Source organism: Brachyistius frenatus, unplaced genomic scaffold, assembly GCF_029030835.1.
Source record: "Brachyistius frenatus isolate BFR_SWC_R1_liver_20210118 unplaced genomic scaffold, ASM2903083v1 Contig_269, whole genome shotgun sequence".
Classification (NCBI taxonomy): domain Eukaryota; kingdom Metazoa; phylum Chordata; class Actinopteri; family Embiotocidae; genus Brachyistius; species Brachyistius frenatus.
The window spans coordinates 150582-175285 of record NW_027210868.1 but is presented as its reverse complement, the minus strand read 5'-3'; the positions used below and the strand labels follow the sequence as shown (position 1 = coordinate 175285).

General features: G+C 43.1%; 1 protein-coding gene across 2 annotated transcripts; it reads right to left on the bottom strand.

The window, feature by feature from the left end:
* Nucleotides 1-608: 608 nt before the first annotated feature.
* Nucleotides 609-23321, bottom strand: LOC138634597 (atlastin-2-like). 2 transcript variants are annotated; one of them, XM_069721626.1, is made up of 14 exons: nucleotides 22900-23321; nucleotides 15977-16269; nucleotides 11155-11289; nucleotides 10840-10944; nucleotides 10563-10613; nucleotides 9423-9479; nucleotides 8999-9091; nucleotides 8666-8804; nucleotides 7207-7334; nucleotides 6900-6956; nucleotides 6642-6713; nucleotides 5813-6244; nucleotides 5419-5433; nucleotides 609-4560 (listed from the first exon to the last, which is right to left on the bottom strand). In XM_069721626.1, exons 1-14 carry the CDS (start codon nucleotides 22961-22963, stop codon nucleotides 4450-4452), a joined length of 1752 nt encoding a protein of 583 aa, XP_069577727.1. In that variant the 5' UTR covers nucleotides 22964-23321; the 3' UTR covers nucleotides 609-4449. The 2 variants fall into 2 exon arrangements, with proteins under 2 accessions (XP_069577727.1, XP_069577728.1); XM_069721627.1 differs by lacking the exon at nucleotides 5419-5433.
* Nucleotides 23322-24704: the final 1383 nt, after the last annotated feature.

Sequence of the window (24704 nt, the reverse complement as noted above, 5' to 3'; positions counted from 1 at the left end):
GTTGCCGGATCAAAGTTTGAACTGTTTCAGCTTCCACCAAAGAGTCCTGATCTGCAATCAGAGGTTTTTGTGACATGATGAAGACGCTGGTTTTCTCAAACTCTCATTTGTTTGCAACTTACATCATTTTTTTTTTTTTGGCGAGTTCCTGTTTTTACTTGCAAAATATTTTTTGATTGCAGTGCAGAAAACATGTTTTCAAAACGGACTTGTGTGCTTCCATTAAAGAGACACAAAAACTCAGCTGCAGTTGTTGCTCAAAGGCTCCAGGGAAGAGAACATCTTCAGACAGGAACCGGTAGTTTTATGGGTCTGTACCTTCAGTAACAGAGGTTAATTTGGAAATGTGTAAAACTTGTTGATATATTTTACTGTTTTGTGTCAATTTATTTATTTAAAAAATATATATTTCTGCCAGTACGTGCTTTTAATGTATATTTTACAAGAAAATCTAAATTGATTGAGTAAAGTTTTTGCATTTTGCTGTTGATCCTGCCCACCTAGAATTAACCTCAGCATGAACACGTCACTGGTTCCCTCCACTGATGGCTAAAAATGAAAATGTCCATCCAGAAAAATCGCAGAAAGGAAAAGATAACACCAATCTGTGTTGTAGGAGTTTGGTTTAATATTGTATTGAAAAATAAATTAACAAAAACTTTAAAATGCAACAGAAGACAAAAAAAGAAAAAAGAAGAACCAGATTAAAAACATTGTGCCAGCAGGGGGTGGAATCGCAGTGCTTATGTAAGATTAAATTTACATATATATATATACGTGTATATATATATGTATATAAAAGGAATTTGTTAGACATATCCACAAATCACGAAAGCATTCCTTTACATCCAGTGAGCTGAATCTAGTCGATCACCAACCGTTGTTCTTTCAGCTACAAAAAGGTCTAGAAAATTGATATTTATATATGTATATATTTCACATGCCCTACGTGTGGATGTAAAAAGCAAAACCAAAAACCTAAATTGTACAAAACCAAAACGCGCACACAGTGAAGTTACTGTGGATGGAGTGATGAAATAAGGAAAATATGATTCAGCGAACTGCCGCCGCGCTGACCTTTGAACCCTGATGGAGGTCGGCCGACCACGACGTCACTCGTTTGTTCGTAAACCTCCGTTCTGATAAACAGCACTCTCCGAGGCCTAATCCTTCATTGTTTATGAAATTATTATCAGACGGAGCCCCAGAGAGCGAATCAGAATGAGTGAATTTAGCAAACGAGACCGTATTGACTTTGTTTTACGTCAGAGATCGAACGAGAGGCTTTTTGGAGCCGGCCCCTAGTGGCTCTCCGTGGTATTGCACTTCCACATTGTGCTTCACTCATCAGAAGCTGAAGCTTCGTCAACAGTAGCTGGTTTGGAACGAACTTCTCTCAAATCGGATTTGTGGATTTTGGCTTCAAAAGTGGAAACAAGACGCATCTTAAAGTGTTCATATTGTGTGGATGATACAACAGCAGAAATACGTGTTGATTAAAAGGTTTCCGTGTTTGACTATAAAACATCTGGTGCTTTAAAAACAGGAGATGGCTCAATCCATCAGCTAAAGAGGAGGAGCAGGAGGAGGAGGAGGAGGAGGGGGGATGACGCTCGAGTTTAAAAACAGACTCAAAATGACCTACAGGTCGAAGATGAACAAATTAAAAAAAGCTTTATTCTGTCAAACAGCAGCAGTCGGGCCGGGAGGACTGAGAGCTTCAGCTCCAACCAGCAGGTTAAAGTGGGGTCATGTGAGTTCCTGATCCAGCAGCTAGGGGGCAGCACCTCCCTAGTTTGGAGAAGCTCAGCGACATGCTGCTGTGGACGAGATCCGGGGGTCCGAGGACACCTTCAAACAAACAAAACCCGTTTTAGAGCGCGACACAGCAGGTCGGATCCAAACCAACCGGGTTCTGGAGGGAAAATGAAAATGGTTTTGGCAAATGAGCGTGGTGGCTTCACAGAAACAGGTGCCGGCTTCAGGTCGCCGTCGGCAACGTAAAAAAGTTGAAATACTGTAAATATAATGGCAGTTAAAGTGATATTGATGTTTTTCCACAGCAGCACGTCCAAGCACCTCAAACAACCCCCCTTTAAACACTTCAAACTGGACCTTTAAAATATGGAAATGTTTAAAAGCCTGATAACAAAAAAATAAATAATAATCTCACAGAATATACGAAGAATTACGGGAAAATGAAACATTTTGCGAAACATCTTCATCAGTGGGTGAAGTTCAGAGACGGAGAGAGACATCTGTTCACTTCCTGTTCATCCCTGATTCCAGCTGTGACGTGATGTTCAGAACCATCAGAACCCAACGGGCTCGCTGGGTTTCCAAACCACGTTGAAGTCATTGAGAAGAGAAACTCTGGAGGTTCTTACTGATCTCAATCACCGACGTCTTCTTCCATCTGTCGCTCGTCCGGTCAGCGCGACGCGTCGGTGCTTTTACACAACTGAAGCCGGTTTATCTTTCGTTCTTCTACTTTCCCAGAGTCAGACCGACTTCGCAGCTCCTCATGAACAGTAAAAAAACAAAACTCCAGAAATATACCAACACTTCTTTAAATAAAACACATGTCGGTTCTTCTGTCACAAACTGAATGACAGCTGGTTCTGAAGCACACTGACTCTTCATGTGACTTACAGCTGCAAAAATCACCCCGTGACCGTTTTAGAAAAATCATTATTTGTCATTTTTGGGGTAAAAAGATCAAACACGGTCTGAAATATGAGGATTTATACTTTTACGTGAAAGTTAGTTTAATGTTTGGATTTTTTAATCGTTTTTAATGGCCGAGGTGTTTTTTGACTGACAGATCGTTTTCCTATTTTCTGCCATTTTGCCGATTAGATAAAAAAATAGATTTAAACATTTCTTGAATAAAAACAATGGTTTGATAAATGAACTGTCCAAGTGAAAACATTTTAAATGTGTAAATCCACATGAATGATTGAGGGAACTTTTCAATTCTTCTAATTTATGTGTTCAGATGGCCAAATGTATTACTTGAAATGGACTTTTTGAACATTGTTGAACAATCAGTGGTTCTGAGGAGCTTCCAGTCACAGCAGCAGCAGAGGAAGGTTTAGAAATCAGGGCGCTCGTCCTTTTCAGTCAACACAAGTGTATCATTCATGCTTTTTAGTCATAAAGGTTTCCACAGTAGTTTTTTGTGTCTGATATCAAGCAGTTTGTTGGATTTCTAAAAGATGTCATGTTTGCCTCGGACAAAACTGGACATTTAAAAGCAGATTTCCAGCCTGCAACAGGAAGTCACAACGTAACCGTCTGAAAATGTTTTTTTCTTTTTGGGCAGAAAAACATCATCTATGATCTCCTGCTCGATAAAAGAAAAAAGAAAAAAAAGGTTTCGGTTTACTTTTGACAAACGGGGAAGCACGAACAAACATTAATGTTTTCAACCCCCAAATACTGTTTCTGCTTTAAAATATTTCTGTTTCTGGTTAAAAAGTCAAAACATAAAATCACAGAAGCAAATCTGAGAAGTTTTGACCTCATCCCACGTCACGTTTCCTGTACGGAGGTCATGTGACCACATTAAGCAGTGATGTGCTCCAGATGAAACACTTCCCTCAGTACACCAACAGATATAACTCCAACATGTCAGGACTCTTATTATGTAAAGCAGGAAATCAGAATCACACTGACAGGAAGTGACCTCATCATGTGAACACATCACCCTCCAACATATCTGCAGCTTTAATTCTTTTACCCAGAAATCAGTGTGTTTTTGTGTCCTCCGTTTAATACACTCAATAAACACACTGATTATTTGGGAATAGTTGAATCAATCTGTGTTATTTATTGTTTGTCCTCAGAGATTTATGAGGATTTTAATGGATATAAAAGTTGGAAGATTTGACTTTTTGACTTTCTGTAAGCCTCTCAGCTGTTTGTCTATTTTTCATCCGGTAACCGACTGAAGCCAAACTGTTCCATAAAGCTTGGATTTGCCCAGAAAACTGCTGGTGTGCTGTTTCCTGATTCTGGGAGAGTAGAGGAAGCTGCTGGAAGTCGCTCCGCTCCGTCTCAGAGCCTCAAGAGTAAAGCTGGAAACTTTGGTTGCAGCTCCTCCTCCTGACAACCGCCTAGCAACAGAAACCAACCTGACGCAGACAAGAGGGGGGTCGGGGGGAGGAGGGGTGTGTCTGTGGTCATGCTCTTCATTCAGTCAGTCACATGAATGGGAATGATTAACGTGGAAGTGGACACAGCTGGGACGACAGAACAACGCTTCGTCCCTCCAATAAATAAAATACATCGAACGCTTCGTCCACATCTACAGCGAGTCCGTCAACCTAATGCTTATCTACAGTCACAACAAAAACTCATTTATACATCTCAAACCGTAGTTTCAAACCCCAGCAGGAGGTGGGGGGGGGGGGGGGATATACATGGCAGCGCCAACAAGGCGCACAGCTAGTTTTTCTTCTTGACGTTGTTGTTGGAGGCGAGACGAGGACGAGGAACCGGGATCAGACTCCCCAACGGGATTCTACGCTGAACCACCTCGAAGAGTTTGAAGAAAACCTGGAAGAAGAGGAGGGAGAGGAGAGAGAGGAAGAGGAAGAGGAAGAGGAGGTAGATGTCGGGTCAACAAAGAACTCAGATCATTTGAAATTTGCACACTCCCCCCCCAAAAACCCTTCTTTTACCAGCGGGGGAGCAAACATGGTGCAAGTGGAGAGCCAAACGATGCACCTCATTTTAAAGTCAACACAAAACTGTATCAAAAACACTAAATGTGCCAAAATAACGCCAAAGATCAGAGCGGCATGTCATCATCCGGGGCGGGCTCTCATATGGCCACGCCCCTTTCTGGGGGGAAACACACCCAGCAACGGAGAACCGGAGGAAGACTTCTCTCCAAACTGCTGCTTTAAACCAACCACTTTAAATAACGTCATGCTGAAGAGTTGATGTAGTTTCACCAACAATGTGAAAACCTCGTATCTCCGATTTGTTTCTCTGTCGTGTCCTAATAAAGATCCTGATCGAAGGTCTCTATGGACCAGTCTGTAGAAGGACGACTGAAGGGACGCTGCAGGTATTAATGGAGCTCCGTCAGATGGCAGAATATTATGTAGAGCAGGACCGAAAAATAAAATAATTCCCTGGTAATTTGCTCACCTGGAGACTCTGAGGTGAAGGAGACGTCTGACCACTGAGGACTCAGGACGGATCAAATGAAACCGTTTGATCCATCACAGGCAGAGCGGACATTTATTTACCCTTCCTGGTGTTTGTGGGTCATTTGTAAACGCATTTAACTCTTTCTAATAGTTTAGTTTTGTAACACCAAAAAAGGGGGCGGGGCATGCCGCTCTGATATATTTGGCCTAAAGTTGATTAAAACAAAATGAACCCATGTGGGTGTTGTGGTCTCACCTTTCGTGGAGTCCTCTGGAAGCATTGAGAGACAAAATAAAGAGAAAGGTTGAGAAGAGAAGAGAATATGAACGATGCCAGAAATGTGGCATTTAAGTGAAATTAGGTTTAAAAATAAAAAGGCAGTGTTGAGTCAGAATTTCCTGTTATTGATAAAGTTTCTGAGGTCCAGGGCTGAGAGGATGTTACACACACTTCAATGTTGTTAGAGAAGACATATATTTAGATGGAGGTGCTCTTCTTCAGCTCTCAATAAAGTCAGACTGTTTTTGGAAACCACCTTATTAACATGTGAATGAAGCCAGACAGGTGAAGACGACTTGACGTTTCCATGGAGACTAAAGAAGAAAATGGAGACATTAAAGAGCACCGCCTGCAAGTCTCGTCCTCTCACCTGTTCCCAGAGGGTTTCAGCCACCTGGTCGATGACTCCGCCCACCTCTCGAAACTCCCCCGAGTATTTGACGTAAGCCCAGACGCAGAGCGCCGTCAGAGTGGCTCCCATCACCAGGTTGCACAGCGTGGCCACCGAGTTGATGCCCACGAAGCCGGTGACCAGCGACACCACGTACATGACGAACATGACGGCGAACAGCGTGGCGGGCGTCCGCGCCGCGTAGAAGATGTTCTTGCCGTCGTTGTGCTTGCAGAAGTTGGCGAAGACCTCTCCGAGCTCCGCCTCCAGCTGCTCCTGGTAGCGTCGGCAGAAGTCCTCGCCGCCCATCTTCTTGATGGAGCGGAAGTGGCGCACTGACGCCTGCAGCAGCTCCGCGTGACGGCGATCCAGCTCCGTCGGGGAAATGTACGGTTTGTCTCCGCCGCAGACCTGAGACAAAGAACGAGACGAGGAATGAGACGGGGAACGAGACGAAGAACGAGACGGGGAACGAGACGGGGAACGAGACGGGGAACGAGACGGAGAACGAGACGGAGAACGAGACGAAGAACGAGACGGGGAACGAGACGGGGAACGAGACGAGGAACGAGACGGAGAACGAGACGAAGAACGATACGGGGAACGAGACGGGGAACGAGACGAGGAACGAGATGGAGAACGAGACGAAGAACGAGACGGGGAACGAGACGGAGAACGAGACGAAGAACGAGACGGGGAACGAGACGGGGAACGAGACGAAGAACGAGACGGGGAACGAGACGGGTCACAATAAATACATTCACTGTGAGACGAACGTGGACCGGCAGCGCCGAGGGAAAAGGTTTACCTGCTCCATGCTTTTGTTGTACACATCTTTGGCTCCTGCCACAGCTGCTAGATTATTTGCTTCAGCTGTTGCCTTGGTAACAGAGCGAGGAGAAGATGATGAATATTTACAAGATTTACTTAACTTAGAAACCATTTTAAGAGGTAAAAAGTTTATTTTAGACTTCACAAGCTGATAATATAGCTGCAGTCTTCTTTATCGTTTCACAGACCGTGATGTTCACCGTCTACCAGACGGAGCTTCAGTAGCTGGACTGACCTGCAGCATGGACTTGGGATGAGGAAGCTCCTCCCCCTGGTAGATCTTCATGTAGGCCTGAAAACACAGACAGCTGAAATCTAACACAACAAAGATGGCACCCGAAAGACAGCAAGGTGGTAAAAAAAACAAAAGCAAACAAACACATACGTAAACTTTAGTTTAACAACCACGGAAGGAAAAAGAAAAGTTGCAGAACTCAAGGTCCACTAGCTAGTTTGTGGGTTTCAGTTTATAAATGGGAGGAAAAGTTGACCAATCAAATGAATGTTAACGTGCTCTTCTCTGGGAAAAGAGCTCAAGTCACCTTGAAGTAGTGCAGCAGGTCTCTGCAGGTGATCTTCATTCCTCCGATTTCTTTTTCCACCAGGTTCTCTGGAGAGAGCAGCTTCGGGACGAGGTTCACCAGCTCCTTCTTGAACTCCTCATCGATATCTGACACACACACACACACACACACACACACACACACACACACACACACACACACACACACACACACACACACACACACACACACACACACACACACACACACACACACACACACACACACACACATTGATTAAAACAAAATCAATAAGTTCCACTAAAGGTTGAAGAGTTAAAAACAGGCAGACAACTCAATCAGGGGCGGAAGGGAAGTAAATGATCTGATAAACTACGCTGGAAGTAAATGATCTGATAAACTACGCTGGAAGTAAATGATCTGATAAACCACGCTGGAAGTAAATGATCTGATAAACTACGCTGGAAGTAAATGATCTGATAAACCACGCTGGAAGTAAATGATCTGATAAACCACGCTGGAAGTAAATGATCTGATGAACTACGCTGGAAGTAAATGATCTGATGAACTACGCTGGAAGTAAATGATCTGATAAACCACACTGGAAGTAAATGATCTGATGAACTACGCTGGAAGTAAATGATCTGATGAACTACGCTGGAAGTAAATGATCTGATAAACTACGCTGGAAGTAAATGATCTGATGAACTACGCTGGAAGTAAATGATCTGATGAACTACGCTGGAAGTAAATGATCTGATAAACTACACTGGAAGTAAATGATCTGATAAACTACACTGGAAGTAAATGATCTGATAAACTACACTGGAAGTAAATGATCTGAAAACTACACTGGAAGTAAATGATCTGAAAACCACACTGGAAGTAAATGATCTGAAAACCACACTGGAAGTAAATGATCTGATAAACTACACTGGAAGTAAATGATCTGATAAACTACACTGGAAGTAAATGATCTGATAAACCACACTGGAAGTAAATGATCTGATAAACTACACTGGAAGTAAATGATCTGATAAACTACACTGGAAGTAAATGATCTGATAAACTACACTGGAAGTAAATCTATTTCCTGGAGCTGAAACACCACTTTGTAATTCAGTCTGCTGTTGTTCAAACTGTTCATTAAGGTCATCGAGGTTTCTTCCCGTTCAAAGAGTGTTTGTCACCAAATACTTGCTTATGAGTGAATTGTTGAATTGTTAGTCATCCCTCTATGTTAATATGAGGCCTTGACTTCACTGTTTTGTGCTTTGAGATGATGCATGTTGAGATTTGGCACTTGATAAACAGTTTCACTGGTCGGTGCTGCTCAGCTTATCTTTTTTTTCCCCTTTCAAACACAACATGCAGTTTTAGTATTTAATGTGCAGCTGAGATGAAGACTGCTGTTCCCTTCAGTGGACCCGTTATTTGGACCGGCTGATGAGCTCCCGTGCCCGTGTCGGTGTCGTACCTCTGAGCCGGCCGTCAAAGTGCGGGTTGGTGGCCACCCTGAGGCCCGGGTGCGGCAGCAGGAAGCAGTCGATGTTGGAGAAGCAAGAGTGAATGTGTTTGCGGACGTTCTGCAGCTCCTCGTGTTGGTTCTGCTTCACCTGAACACCGAGGAGAACTCATGAACACCAGGCAGGACTTAAAACAAGTTAACCTGCAGCATGACTTGTAAAAATTGAGTGAGCAGATGGTGCCTGCTTCCAGTCTCTGGGCTAACCTGAGCAGGTGTTGTACGTCTGTCTGCTGTTAAGTTGTGATGTTTAAAGAAGAGAGAAGCCAGAGTGGAGGAACTCACCTGCAGCCGTTTCTCCAGGAAGCTCTGGCCTCCCTCCAGGCCGTACGGATGTTCGTAGGGGTAACTCCAGTCTCGGATCAGGAACATCAGAGTCTGTTTAGAGGGACACATTCAGTTCACTCATCCACGATCAGACTACATGGACAGGACAAGTCTCCATAACAGCAACACTTTATCAAGTGTTGCTGGAGTTTTGTTATGGAGACTTGTCCTGTCCATGTAGTCTGATCGTGAAGAACAACAAGTGCTGCTGGAGTTTGGACCAGGATTAGATATGGTACCAGTAAATCCACTTCTTACATCTTTATCTTTGTTAATCTTTGAATCATTCAACGAGTCTTTTTAGAAGGTCCTGATTATCATAAACCAAGTCTCTGCAAACCAAACAGAGTATTTGGAGGATAATGAAAGGGGCACAGCAGACCTGGAAGGGCTTTTCGTAGACTTCTTCCATGGCAAGTCGTCCATACTCTGTGAAGAGCTGAGGAGAAGAAGCAACCATTTCAACTGAACTGTTTATACAAGTTCAATAAAAGCTAATTGAGCGAACTTTATCCTGCCGGTTTTAATCTCTAAACACACATCGTCAGGAAGCAGTTTGCTGCTACACAGCAAGATAGAAGATCCTTTTTTATTTGGAATATAGACGAACTGGGCAGAAGTTGGCTTCTCTGATGTTTACTGCCGGGTTTCAAGAATTACAAGTTATAAGAATCTCCAAATCTTTCCAAAGATTTCTGTTCAAGGTTTTCCTGAGAAAGTCCTGCAGAACTGTGTGGGTGTTATTAAACTGTGGTGAGGAGGAGAGAACGACACAACACGGCACCAAAACAAGAATCCAAAAAGGGATCGAGCCTCTCCGGCAGTCTTTGATGGACGGTGATGAGCAGTTGGAACCAAAGATGGAAGAGAAAGTCCACGGTGAGAGATATCTGTCAGGCTCCCGGTCTGAGCTGCTGTCTCCACAACACATCACCCAACACCAAACATGGAGCTCCTCTCTCACCGCAGGTCCTGCTGTTACGACCTCACCATGTTAGTGCCCTGACGGGACTCATGTTGTGATTAGATTATATAAAGAAAACTGAATTGAATGGAATCTTCAAAATATGTTTAACAAATAAACCTTTTAGATTAAAAATAAAGGTGAAGCTGCGCTGACATTAAACACAGTAACACGCTTCATTATCAGGAGCTGAAGGTAAAAGGATGAAAATATCTGACGATTACCAAGAGGACAAAATGGACCGACTCCAACAAAGTGTCCAAACCTGGAAAAATTCAGTTCACTTTTTAAATGTTAAATTGGTCAAATTGCCTTTTTTTTTTTTCTTTTTTTTTAAATCAATCTGAACCAAACAACCCAGAATAACAAACGACAGGAGATTATTTTGTGCTATTAAACTTGCTTTGGATTGCATCAGCTTTGTGCCATTACATACGTGATGGATCTATGATTAGATTTATGAGAACAACAACAAGACACTATAAAATATATAAATTATAAAAACATGGCTTCGTCTGGTGAACCTTTTTTAAATTTTATTTGGAGTCCGATACTGACCTGAAGGTGCTGCAGGTCGTCTTCCTGGACGTTCTGGGACAGATTGTACACCTGTAATACACACAAGAAGCCCACACTGCTACCTGTCAATCACTCAGCAACATCAGACAGAAACCTTCATTCCACCAAACACAGAACTCAAATCCTGATTGGATGAAAAATCTGACCACAATGATGTGATGAGGTCATCATTTCTACATGTTACACTGAATTAATGAGCCTCCGATGTGCCCCGATTAATAAATGTCAACGATGTGAGCATACATCAGAAACAGACCTGAACAGAGCTCGTCATGGTGCTCAAGGCAAACAGTGTGGCGCAGTCTTTGATGGTCGACTGGCTGTCAAACGCCCCCTGTGTGTCGATTAGTAGAACTGCAACCTGCAAAACAAAAACAAACAAATAAAACACCACATTCATTTCAGTCCAACAGCTCCAACTACAAAGAGATTATACCGTGCAATTAAGTGGGATTACCCCGGGCACATGTTATACAGCCTCGGAAAAGATGGAAAACATGCTTCAAAGCAGGAAATAAACCGTTCAGGAAGTGCTGTGAATGCAGGTTTTGTAACTGGCACGTGCACGGACCTTGCTGCCATCTGGTTTCTCCACCACAAACACCTCGCTCCAGGCCAGGATGCCCGTGGTCTCCCTCTCGCAGCCTCCCCGCCAGGTGAAGCCGGTCAGCGGCTCCTCCTCACTGCCGACCCACAAATTGGACGTCTGGAAGATCACAACAGGAGAGCCAGCTTAGAAAACTGTCCCCGTTTGATATTACATACTGATTCTATCCGAAAACCCACAGTGTCATGACACGTGGAAGGTTTTAAGGTTCCATTTGACACATTAATATCTTCTTAATGCCCAGTTTAATACCTGTTTCATGATCATAACATATCAAAAAATTTCCCCTCGGGGATTAATAAAGTAAATACCTACCTACCATAACAGCTAAAGTGTGCCAGATAGCGATAAGAAAAGAAAAGTCCAGAAAAGAAAAGAAAAGATCCCGTAGTGGAGAAATTTAATCGTCACTGCAGTTTAAGAATACAGGTAAAAAAAAAGATAAGTGTACAAAGGAAAAAAATGACAAATATGCATAAAAGAAAAATAGAATAAAAAGATTTGTTTTAGAAAATTTTTTAAACAAAAAAGACCAATTTAATATATAATATAACACATGAGCTATATACACAAAATAAATAAATATACCTTTGGCTTATACAGTCAGTATGAATATTTCTGAATGTAGAATTTTAAAAAAAAAAATTTTTTTAAAAGGGTATTATTGTGCGTAGGTGATAAAAGATATATTGCTAATTGTAATTGTTGAGGATATATTGTATATTGCTCATCAGTGGTATGGATTGATTTATGAGTGATGTGCATAGCGTCTATGAATATATATATCATACAGTATAGTATAAATGTACAGAAAGATAACTGTATAAAATGTATGAGGTATATAAAAACATATATACACATGTAATAAACACATTCTATTAAATATGATATAACATATAATATATATATAGAAGTAGCCGTGATGTAGTGATGGTGAAAAGAGTCCGGTGACACGGACACATGCAGAGCTACATTATGATGTGCTGGCTTTGTAAAGTCTGACTGCTGTCGGGACCAACGACCTGGACAACTAGGATTACCGCCCACGGGTTGTATGGCTCCGCCCACAGGTTGTATGGCTCCACCCACAAGTCAAGTTGCAGGTTACTTCAGTGTTAATCTCATATGTAGTGAATTGTCGAGTAGCTCGAGCTACTGGTGTGTTGAGTATGAATTTGCTATTGTTCACATAACATGGTGGAGCTCAGCTATGTGGGCTAAAGCGTGGACGCTTCACACATGTTCAGCCCGACAGACACCCCAGAACATTTACACCATCATGTTAAAGAGAGTCACAACCTCCCTTTCTGCTGCAGAGTCACTTCGCTCTATCTGATGGGACACCATCTCATGTCTGCTGACAGACTCTGAACCAGTTCGACCCCTCAGGTCTTTTAGTCGTTCCTCCACGAAGGACTAAAACTTCTGCCGAGTCAGCTTTTATCTGCGTCGCTGCAACAGACTGCCGGAGGATCGGCAAGCTGCCGGCAGTGTTGAACTTTCCAAATGGAAAATTGAAAATCCACCTCTTCAGCCTTGCTTTTAATGGCTTTAAGTTAAGACATATCTTAACTTTATTATACTGACTTTTCAAAGTTTCCTTCTATACATGTGCTTTTCTTTATTCATTTCCTTCACACCTTTCATCATCTGTTTAGTTACTTTCACATACTTTTAATTCCTCTCATCTCTCCTATCTAGTGTTTTATCAAACCTTCTGAATAACTGTAACTTTTCATCTTTTCAATGGATTGTCCTCATCTTGTATACTCATTTTTAGTTTCTAGTTCTTATTTCACTCCATTTTATTACTCTTATTATCATTTTAGCTTTTAATTTATCTTCTAGATTTCATTTATCGCTATCATCTTGCGTGCATTTGTCTCAGTGGTTTTTACATTCTTATTTTCCTTTTAATTAGTTCTCAAATATATGAATTTTTTTCTGCATGTCTTATTATTGGCCATGTTAATCATCTGTAAAGCACTTTGAACTGCACCAAAATGTATGAAAAGTGCTGTATAAATAAAGTTTGATTGATTGATTGATTGGTTTGTGTGGTATTGCGACATTAATATTTGAGCCACAAAGATGTATTTTAGGAAGTCACAGTGACTTCACCGTCGACCGCCAAATTCTTGGCAGTTTATTATCGAGTCTAATTGAACATTTGCGCCAACTTTGAGGAGATTCCCTCAAAACGTTCTTGAGATGTTGTGTTAACGAGAACGGGACGGACGGACGACCTGATAATCAAAAATCAGAGGGAACATTTATCAGCAAATACTACTGAGCTAAAATGAAAGATTCATTAATTATAGAAATATTATACCTCAATCTATTAGTCAGATATTTTACTGATGAAGCCAAACAGTCTCTGGGGAACACGTGTGGGTGGCGGTCGCAGCCAAAAAGGCCGAGTGAGACGCGCATCACGCCTGCTGCCGTGCGATGAGTGTTGGTGTCTCGTCTATTTTTCACGCTAATGGTTCCCAGCAAAAAATAGAAAAGATCATCACATCAGCAACATTACATAAAACTGACATAAACAAAACCTTTCGCCATATTTTCAATGCCCAAGTTATACCCATACCCGTTAAAGGAAAAAAAATGTTTAACCATTTTAGTCCTTTCATTTGGAGTCACGTGTACTTTTGAAGTCTCAGCAGAAACCCATTTTGGATATAATTATGGCATATTTTAACAAGTGAAGGGCAACTTTTCTTCGGTTCTCTCGGACTCCCTCCTCTCGATCAGTGTGGACACACGAGTCCAGGTGGAAGAATTTGTTCCTTTTGGGAATGTTTTGAGATATTACACAGCTGATCAGACAAAGACATCTGATGTTACCAACTTGGGCTGTAGGAAGTTGTAATGCCGGGTTTTTTTTGTGTTTTTTTTTTTTAATGGTTTTCTGATACATTGGCAAACTGATATTATACAACCAGTAGCTCCGCCCCAGAGATCTGATTGGTCAACTGAACATCTGGAACAAATCATCATGACATCACATCCTGCTCATCACTAGAAATATCCCTCCACCTCCTCAATGGAATATAGAATTAGAATAGAGTTTCATCTAATATGTAATATAATGTAGTTTCTACTTGTTATAGATCTATTAAATGACCCATTTGGTGAAGTCGGGTCTCTTTTGGTCCTTTTTGGTCGCTCCGAGCACCCGTACCGTAACACCACGGATAGTCACGCACTTACAGTCCTAGAGGAGGCTAGCTGGACCGGTTTGGTTTGAACACATGACACGGAGCTAAAATGTTAAAAACACATGAGAACATGGATATCTTTGTTCATCAGATATCTTTGTTCATCAGATATCTTTGTTCATCAGATATCTTTGTTCATTAGATATCTTTGTTCATCAGATATCTTTGTTCATCAGATATCTTTGTTCATTAGATATCTTTGTTCCTCAGATATCTTTGTTCCTCAGATATCTTTGTTCATCAGATATCATTGTCCATCAGATATCTTTGTTCCAACCAGACTGAACTAGCTGATCAGTTTAGTGTTTCTATGTTCTGTGTTTATTCAGTTGGAGACTAGAAATCCTCTCTGTTGCTAGGTGGTTGCTAAGGGTTGGACTACTTCCTGGAGTAGGAAACATTACATACGTTACATAAGAGTCTACTGACGTGACTGATTGTTTTCCAGTTGTTAGTCATACCCCGTGTGTTGCCATGGAAACGAAGATCACTAACAAAAAGTTTTATATTTTGAGAATGAATTGCTCCACAATATGAACACATGTAGATTACATGTATAAAATAACCAAACAGAAATATCTGATATAAAGGAATTCTGACTCATAATTAAAAATAACATGAATCCTACTGGACTGATTAAAAAAAAAAGAGCTAATACAACAAAAAAAAAGTGAGATGTGCTGTATTGTTTCTAGGATACGAATGACATGTTGCATGTAACATGCACCGAAGACAGTCAGCTAAAACATGAAACAAACTCCACACTTCAGGTGCTGAAAAAAACTGGATGTCACTTTCCAAAGTCTTTCCTCGAGACTCGTGTAGACGTGTTGTGAACAGCAACCCGACCACCGACTGACCTATGGGGACGCAGCTTATTCTATGCAATAAGAAGTCCTTTATGTGTGGAATGAGCACGAGTGCGTTTTGTGGAGGCCGAGCCACAGAGCCGGCGTTGTGCCGGCCTCAAATCCTCTTTACAGCTTGATGAAACCCTCCAGAACGTTCCTCGGTGCTTTACCCTCGTTGGTCAGAGGGCAGATCTCACATCCTCAGAGACTCCGCCTCCTCTACACCCCGTCATCTCACCACAGAGCAAAACCTGAACTGGATTCAGCTCCTATTGCAGGGTTTGATACTGACAGCAGCTGACAGGACGTTAACCACAACAACAGTCAAGTCAAAGGAGTTTCAGTGAAAGAGGCTCGGGACTTTTTCAAAGCTGTAAGAACTGAGGGAGGAAGTTCTTCTGTTATTGTGTCCTCACAGAGGACTTCCAAGTTCCTGTAACTGTGTTCTGTGCTACTTTTTTTTAGCTCTTGTGTTGACGCAAGTGTGCATTGACTGGTGAAACACGTGAGCCAATGAAGCACAAGCAACCGGCATTTCCAAAAACCCAGAGTGAGCAAACAGCCACGAAAGATGAAAAACAAACGACTGAGACGAACTGAGGATGAAGTCCAGGCTTTACTGAGCCTTCATGCCACGGAGGCCGAGCTGCTATCAGTCACCATCACAACCGACCCCCCGTTATGTGAACAGGTCTTCAGTGGACAGCGTACCTGTTTGTACATGTAGCGCAGCATGAAGTCCAGCAGGAAGGACTTTCCCTTGCGGAACGCTCCGGCCACCGAGACGACCACCACGTGGAGGTCCTGCACCTCCTCCTGGAGCAGCAGCTTCTCCAGCGCCTCCTCCTGCAGTGAGAACGAGTGCTCCTCCTCGTCCGCCACCACAATCTGCACCGGCCGGGCCACGCCTACCTCCTCCTCCTCTTCCCCCTCGTCCTCCAGCAGGTCATCGTCCTCTTCTTCACGCCTTATCTGAGATGTATCTGACGTGAACCCGCGGCCACCTGAGAGGGGAAATATGATCAAAATATGGACCATTCAATCCGTCAAACACAAATTAGTATTTAAAGTAGAGATTTATCATATTTAAAACATGCCTGTAGTGGAGCTTTAAACGTTTTCCCTCGATCAGTAGCCATACACTAATGATGAGAGCACGTATAATAGTTCTGTTTATTCTGGTATATCGCTGCAACCCTACTGGTGAATGCTCCATGATGTTTCCCTGGCCTCTTCATTTGGAAGTGGTTCGTAGCCTCCTCCTCTGAGGGGGGGGGGCGCAGGGCAGGTGTGCAGCTAAGAGTTCATGTGTTCTCAGTCCTACCGTCTACTTTAACCCCTGGAGAAAACACCACGGGTAAGCAGCAGTGATGTCATCAACCATCAGTGAGGTCAGTCACCATCTTTACTAGTTCGGAGCGGTTTGGAGCAGGAAGTGACCATATTTGGACGAGCTGGGGGAGGAGCCAGAGGTGGATGTGACCGATCTGATTGGAAACCTGACGATACTACGTCCCGCCCACCGATAGCTGTAACCTGACTGCACCACAGGCCTGTCAATCAAACAGACACGCCCCCAAAAACAGGTGTTCTTGAATCTTCTTTTCTAATGAATGAGGGATTATTTTCAGATGGACCTCCAGAGAGAGAAAGAGAGAGAGAGAGAGAAAGAGAGAAAGACAAAGAGAGAGAGAGAGAGACAGAGAGAGAGACTTACTACGTTTTGCGTACATAGACAGTATCAGTAACAGGAAGTAGAATTCTTCTGTGGGAACTGTTTGTGTATCTTGAGTGATTGTCGCTGTGTTTTGGGTCGGTACTCTGTTGAAGGAACGAGGACCTGCGACTGACAGTGGACATCGTTTCACTTCATTATGCGTGGACGGCCTCGGCATCAGATTGTGCCCTGAAAAAATGTGGCGTGCATTTGAAAAGGGTTCTTTGCGCTCACGAAGGCCGCCATGTCAGGAGGTTTCTGTGACCATCAGCACCAGAAGGACTCTTCAGAGCAGCGTACACACCGTATAGGACATCTATGTACAGTAATGAGCAGAGGAACCGTCTGTCTGACTAACATATGACGAGGCAGTACGGGAAGCAGCTCTAATGCTCTTTCTAATCTGGCTCTCTCTGTACCGCAGACAGCAAACTGCTTCAACAAAAAGGAAGCGAGCCTCCAGCTCTCAGCCGTACCATGTTCTCTTCTTGGAAAACGTCTGAATACGAAGCTGATGTGACTTTCCAAAAAGCTCACATTTCATCACATCTGTGCAGAGGACATTCGTCCACGAGTATGGTGGCTTGTAAATAAATATCCATTTTCTGTCTGGTTGCTTGTATCTTTTTGGAAGTTTTTCTTTCCGTATAAACAATTTTCAGTGGAAAAGGTCATGAGGTCGAGGAAAGATGAGAAGGAGAGTTCATGAGGAGGTGGTAAAAGACATCCATGGAGCTCAGAGGGTGCGACTCCACTTCCACGAGGCAACGTAATTATGGGATGGCGGAGGGTAATGACATGGATCTGTCTGGTGACGTTGTGTCTGGTCTGCAGATAAAGTCCTAAAACACAGTGTCTCCCCTCCACGGTCACAACATCACCTCTTTTTCTGAAATCTGCATTTAATTTCAGCACTTTTCAGGAGAAATGAAGCATTGTTTCAGTCAACTGAAGGGAATCAACAAATCCTTCCAACTCCGCTCCCTCGTCAGAATAAAAACATGTTTAAAACAAAACAAAGACATCTTAAAATGAAATGGAGCTTCTTTCACACAGTCGTATTTCTTATCTACAGTTTGACTGTAGTCACGAAGGCCCAGTTTTTCCCACAGGGATCAATCAGCTGCTGGATGGAAAAAGTTCCCGTCAGTGAGTTGGTCAGAGGACGGCAGCGCTGCAGCTTTACAGTAAATAGACAGAGCTGTTGGTCAGAGTCCGTTATAACCCGGAGACCAGGAAAGCTTTCAGCTCTCCTTGTATGGCAGCAGTACGCTCCACTGATCCTCAGCTCTGCCCTCATGGCATCGAGGTATTTCAGGAGGACACGCTTCACTGTTTTTGGAGCTTTTTGCCTTCATCAGGAAGCAGAGAGCAGGAAAAGGCACTTCATCAAATCAATTCATCAACTAACATCGAGACTTTCTAATTGACGAGTTTACTGAACTTGATTTGTTCTTTCCCAGGAGCAGTCAGTCGGCCCATAATACTCTGAACTTCAGCAGCAGATCAAAGATCACTCTCAGGCAAAGGCGTCGCTCCCTGGCTGTTATTATAATGCGAGTGGCTTTGACCCAGACACTATAGGGCAAACCATATCTCTCTATATACAGTAGATTCATAAATGTCCTTGTCTGTCCGCACATCTCCACAACCGTTCGTCCCACCTGTTTCTACCTCAGTAGGTGTGTTGCTGGGATTGTGCCTTCTGTGCGATTTGGACACGCGACCCGTTCGATATTAAAACATCTGCATAAAAAGGTGACTGCAAAACACGTGAAAAGAAGCACTGCAGAGCAGAGACAGAAAAAGAGCCGAGTGTTTCCACGGCGAGCTCTTCTCAACAAACTGGATTTGCCTCTGTTAAAACATTAAGCAGCAGCCAACTGCTTTTACTTTCAATCTCACACAAGTCGAATAACAAACCTACCGCCGTCACGAGGTCGAGAGAACAGCTGCATTAACGTCTAAAATGCATTTTACTGCTGTAAATGTTTATGGTTGTGCTGATTTTAATAACTACAGCAAAACAAAAAGATCATCATATATTTATATCAGTGTTGTCTGTGAGAACCACGTACATAAATAAATGTACTTTGCTAAGTTCCACCACTGCTTATTTAAAATATGAAATGATATTTTCTCAGTTAAGTGACATTTGACTTACACGACCTTCACATTTAGTGAATGTTAATCGCTGCTCACTGCTAATGTATTACTGCTGGATAAAAGTGCACCGGTTCACCCGGATATGTTGGACCTGCCCGGGGTCCTCTTTCGGCCCGAGATGCATCACACGCCATCTTCACCATTAAATGATAATATTACATGAAATGAAAACATCTGGTGAAGCGTGTGTTCACCAAAGAAAGCCAGGAATCACTGGACTAATACTTTAGAGGAACAAAACAAGTTGTTCTGACACATTCAGAGTCATTATCCCTCTTTTCCATCAACAGGCAGCTCACTTCATGCATCTGCTTATCAACTTCATATATTAAAAGGCTCATTAATGCTGTTTTGTACTTCTGTGTTAACAATGTCACTTATTAGCTGCATTTTAGGAATATAAAGTACTTTGTGATGCCCCAAAAAATACATACATTTAAATTATTAAAATTATATCATAAACATGTGACAACTAGTCAACTTATCTTAATCCAGAGATTACTAGTTGACCAGGAGACTCTAGTCTGGTTCTAATAACTCTTCAATGTGACTTGGGCCCTAAATCCACAACTTTCTTCTATTTGCAATGCAACTATTTTTTTTAAATGTCTTCTTTGAAGATAGATTTTGGGGACAACTAAATTTAAAAAACAAACTAACGTTACTGATAGTTGTTGAAACGTCACTTAGGTAAATGTGACAAACATGATGTAGTGCAGTCGTACCTCAGAAACAGTGAGCCGGGGGTCAAACCAAGACGAGTTGTCCCAACATGTCAAGTGTGCCGATATAATAGGCAGCAGTGTTTTGAAAGGAGAGTGGATGGACACGGGATGTTTGGACGGGTTGGAGGCACACACACCTTCTGGGTCGGTGTATTTGTGTCGTGTGATTTTACTGCACATGGGTGGTTGACAAAATGACTTTGTTCAATGAATGCCAATAAATGCAGTAAAGAAACACACATTCACTAGACAGTGCGCAGCGTTGTAATGATGACCGTTGTTAGTACACTGAAATCATCACGTTATGAAGACAGATAGATCGTTCATGTGCAATGATACAGAAGTTGTGGTGAAAAGATGTGGTGATCTTAGAATGACAAAGACTTGAGTTTAAAAGTGAAGCTCGTGAAATGATCCTAAAAATGTCCGTTTATTGGGTTAAACCTCGAGACGTCTCCCAGGTAAGCTATACAATCATTTCCCTTCTCGTTGGAGTGCACTTAAACTTCCCAACAGGGCATGACAAAATATCTCGAAGGTGCTTGCGTCACCCGCGCTGCTACTACTCCATCCTCAGAAAGACACTGTTCCCGTGACAACTCAGCGAACCGAGCAGGCCTGACCAGCCCGGCCTCGTGGGAAGGAGCTCAGCGTGGTTATTCAGGTCAGGACATGCAACGCTCTGCAGGCAGCAGCAATGGATGCACACGGTGGTTCTTGGGATGCCTTTGGGACCATGAATCGTCCCAATGTCCTCTGGACGAGCACATGAGCTGCCTCAAGGAAAAAAAGGCTTCTCCGCTACTAATGCGTGACGGCTGTCTGTCAATAATCTGTTCATAACCGGGCCTCAAGATGCTGTTAGGCTGCAACACAACATACAAAACAAATCAACCAAATGTTCATTCTTCTTCTTGTTGCTTGTTCTGACACGTTCAGAATCACGACTGCTTTTGCCAACGATGGTCTTTAACAGGTGGCTCGCTTTGTGTGTCAACTTCTATTTTAAAATCTCATTATTACAGCTTTGTATTTCTTGTGTAATCTAGCAGAGTGTTTCTGATCACATTCAGTCAGGCCTGAAGCTTTCACTATGTTTTGATGCCCCAAAAATACATTTAAATAATTATATCTATATCTATATGTCAATAGATAAATAGATCGATCGATCGATAGACAGATAAATAGATAATCTAAATCTATCTGTCGCTCACTAAATCCTGACAGTGACCCTCCCAACATGCTGGTTCTGGTCCGAGTCTCAAGTCAGCCGAGACAGAAAATGTAAAGTTTGTAATGTCACGATTTGAATTGATGTAGTAACAACAACAACAACCAGTTTCTCAAAGCCTGGCTATGAGGGATTATGCCGGGATTTTCCCGATATCCTGTCTGAATTAAGCCTCGGCTCCGTTTCATTAAAGCAGTGGCACATTAATTACCATGGAGATTCATTATGTGCCAGAAGATATTGTAGTATTATGAATATTTAGATTGATCAAGGAAACCTCGTATATTTCAGATCAATCGTATTGAATGAAGTCTAAGTCTAATGAAACACTGATGACCCAAAATGTTCAAAAACTACAGAATCTACAGAATTTGTCGTCACTGATGATCCTAACAGAGAAGATTAGATCATATTCAAGCAGCAGGTTTATCATTACAACGTCTGGTATTTTTCCTTTAACTTCCCTCGCGGTGCCGTGAGCTGTGTGTAACGATCAACTCTGGACAACACAGAGGAAACGCTCCATTTCAAACACAACCATCACGAACGTAGAAACGATCAGCGCCGGTGTGTTGGGAGGGTCCACGGCAGGATGTCGTGAGCGGATCGACTCGAGCTCAGTCCGATCAAACATCTGCTGTCCGACCTCCTTTTGAGGTTCGGAAAAAGTTGTTTTTGCATTTATCTGAATGTTTTTGACCGCAGCGATCACAGTGTTTGTTTCTCTCCTCACTAAAAAAACATCATCCAAACCAAACAAAAAAAGATCAACAAGAAACACAACGTTCACAAGAACACGACCTCCTGCTGTGTTCCAGAGGAAAATAAACACGTTCGCTTCCGGGTTTAAAAAAATAAAAGTAAAATCAGTCAAAGCAGTTGCATTCAAATGTAACCGTTACATCTGGTGTGTGATTGACGTCAACACAAGCCTGTCAATCTTCAAGGACACAAGCAATTGTCCCAACATGTCAGTGTGCCGATATAATAGTTGGAACTATTACAGACTGGGTCTGTCTGCAGATGTCAACTTCAAGACCACATATTGTATAACTCAGATGTCCGTTGCTCTTTTGACTATGAAACGGGTCGAGGTGTTCAAGAAATGGTGACAGACAGGTGTGTTTTCACAACAAGGACCAGAAACATAAGGAGTGGCCCAGCTGATCTCAAAGGTCTGAGGAGGCCGATGCTGCTGCTCACACTGATCCTCCCGTCCTGTCCTCACGTCACCTCACCGGTGTCACAGATGGAGAAGTCGGTTTGGAGGTTCACGTGAAGAGTTTCAGAGGACGTCAGAGAGCTGGTGGTCTTAAAATGAAATAAGTGTCCGTTACTTCATTTATTAATCCTGCTATTATCCACTGCAACGTGTGCACCGATGAGCCACGGTCACCGGCTGAAGGCTGACTTCACCGGCTGAAGGCTGACTTCACCGGCTGAAGGCTGACTTCAGACTTCAGGGAACACGTTTATTAAACCGTTTGTTTGTTAGCTTGCTCCGTTAGCTGGACCGCTAACAACACTGTCCCTGCAGGACGTCCACCGACCCGCGGGGACACGTCGTCCGAACACACGCCCGGTGCCCCACGAATCATGACAACGTGCCATGTTTTCAGTGACATCTCCTCGGACTCGGACGGGCTCAGCACCGGTGGTTCGGGTGTTCGACGGAGCGGACCGGACCGCTGCCGGCGGGTCGCCGCCTCCACCACCGCCCGGTGCCCGGTGTCCGGTGTCCGGAGGCGGCGCGCCTCTTCAACTCATCACCACTTTTAGACGTGTATTTAATTACCTTCTTTGAAGATGCTGTTATTGTGATTCCGTCGCTTCAACCTGCTCTCCTCCGCCGCCGCCATCTTTCTTGACCTGCTGATGGAGGCAGGCCGCTGTGACGTCACAGAGCTCAGGTCCGCTGGGCTCTGTGACGTCACAGATCTCAGGTCCGCTGGGCTCCGCGCGCCTAAAAATATACACTGGAGGTCCCGCCCCCTCTTTTAAGCTAGCGATTTAGCTTCTCCGCTTGCAGCCTTTTCCTGGTGATTTCCGACCACATCCGAGGCCCAAGAGCATGTACGACTTTACAAAGCTCCCATCGCTGGAGTCACCGACACAGCAGGAGAAATGTCTGCCTGCTTCGACCCAGACATAAAGTTCGTATCCGGAGAAACGCTCCGGCTTCTTTGTATTTCTTTAAACCAATCACGTTCATCACCTGCTGCTGCTTCTTCTTCGTTGGTCTGGCAGACGAGACGCGGCTAAAGCGCGTTGCTGCCCTCTTCCGTCCAAACGACGTCATTGCAACAAATCTCAATCTACTGGTACAAACCAGTTATGGAGGAATTCCAGCAGTTTCTGAGTTTTCTCCCTGATTTCTAGTCTAAGTATGGACGGTTGATTAAATATAGTATCCCCAGTTTAGCTGGACCTCTGAACAGTGTCTTCCTTCTCACAGTTTAGATTGTACCCTGCAGAAGTTTCCCATCTGGGTGTTTTCCATTCTGGGCCAGTCCACATTTAGACCCACAGTAGCCTAATCTCAGTCTCAGTAATTTAACTTGGTCTGTGCTCTTCCTCCCACAGAGCTTGTGGCAATCCTATTTGGTGAAGAAGGCCGGCTCCATCATTGGCTGCAAACTGGACAGTCTGGAAAAGGAGGTGGAGAGGAGGACACTGAGGAAACTATTATCCATATTGAATAATCCAGACCACCCTCTCCACCTGTTGCAGGGACAGAGGAGGACGTTCTCCTAAAGACTCCTCCAGCTGCTGTCACAAGGACAGATACAGGAGATCATTCCTGATACAGGAGATCATTCCAGATACAGGAGATCATTCCAGATACAGGAGATCATTCCAGATACAGGAGATCATTCCTGATACAGGAGATCATTCCAGATACAGGAGATCATTCCTGATACAGGAGATCATTCCAGATGCAGGAGATCATTCCTGATACAGGAGATCATTCCAGATACAGGAGATCATTCCTGATACAGGAGATCATTCCAGATACAGGAGATCATTCCTGATACAGGAGATAATTCCAGATACAGGAGATCATTCCAGATGCAGGAGATCATTCCTGATACAGAAGATCATTCCAGATACAGGAGATCATTCCTGATACAGGAGATCATTCCTGATACAGGAGATCATTCCAGATACAGGAGATCATTCCTGATACAAGAGATCATTCCAGATACAGAAGATCATTCCTGATACAGGAGATCATTCCAGATACAGAAGATCATTCCAGATACAGGAGATCATTCCAGATGCAGGAGATCATTCCTGATACAGGAGATCATTCCTGCCGACCGCAATAAGACTGTACAATAAATCACCTCTGGCGAAATCCATCACACAGCAATAACTTCCTTGCGCTGCTGTTTTGTTTGTTGTTTTATTCTAATTCATTGCACTGTTGTTTAGGTTTAGGTTTTGTTTAGGTTAGTTTATTCAATATTATTTATCTTTATTTAATATTATTTATCTTGTTTTATTGTATAGAATGTGATTAATACAGTATCTATCTATCTATCTATCTATTTATCTATTTGTGACTGACGATTGAATAGCATAATATGATCGACCCTT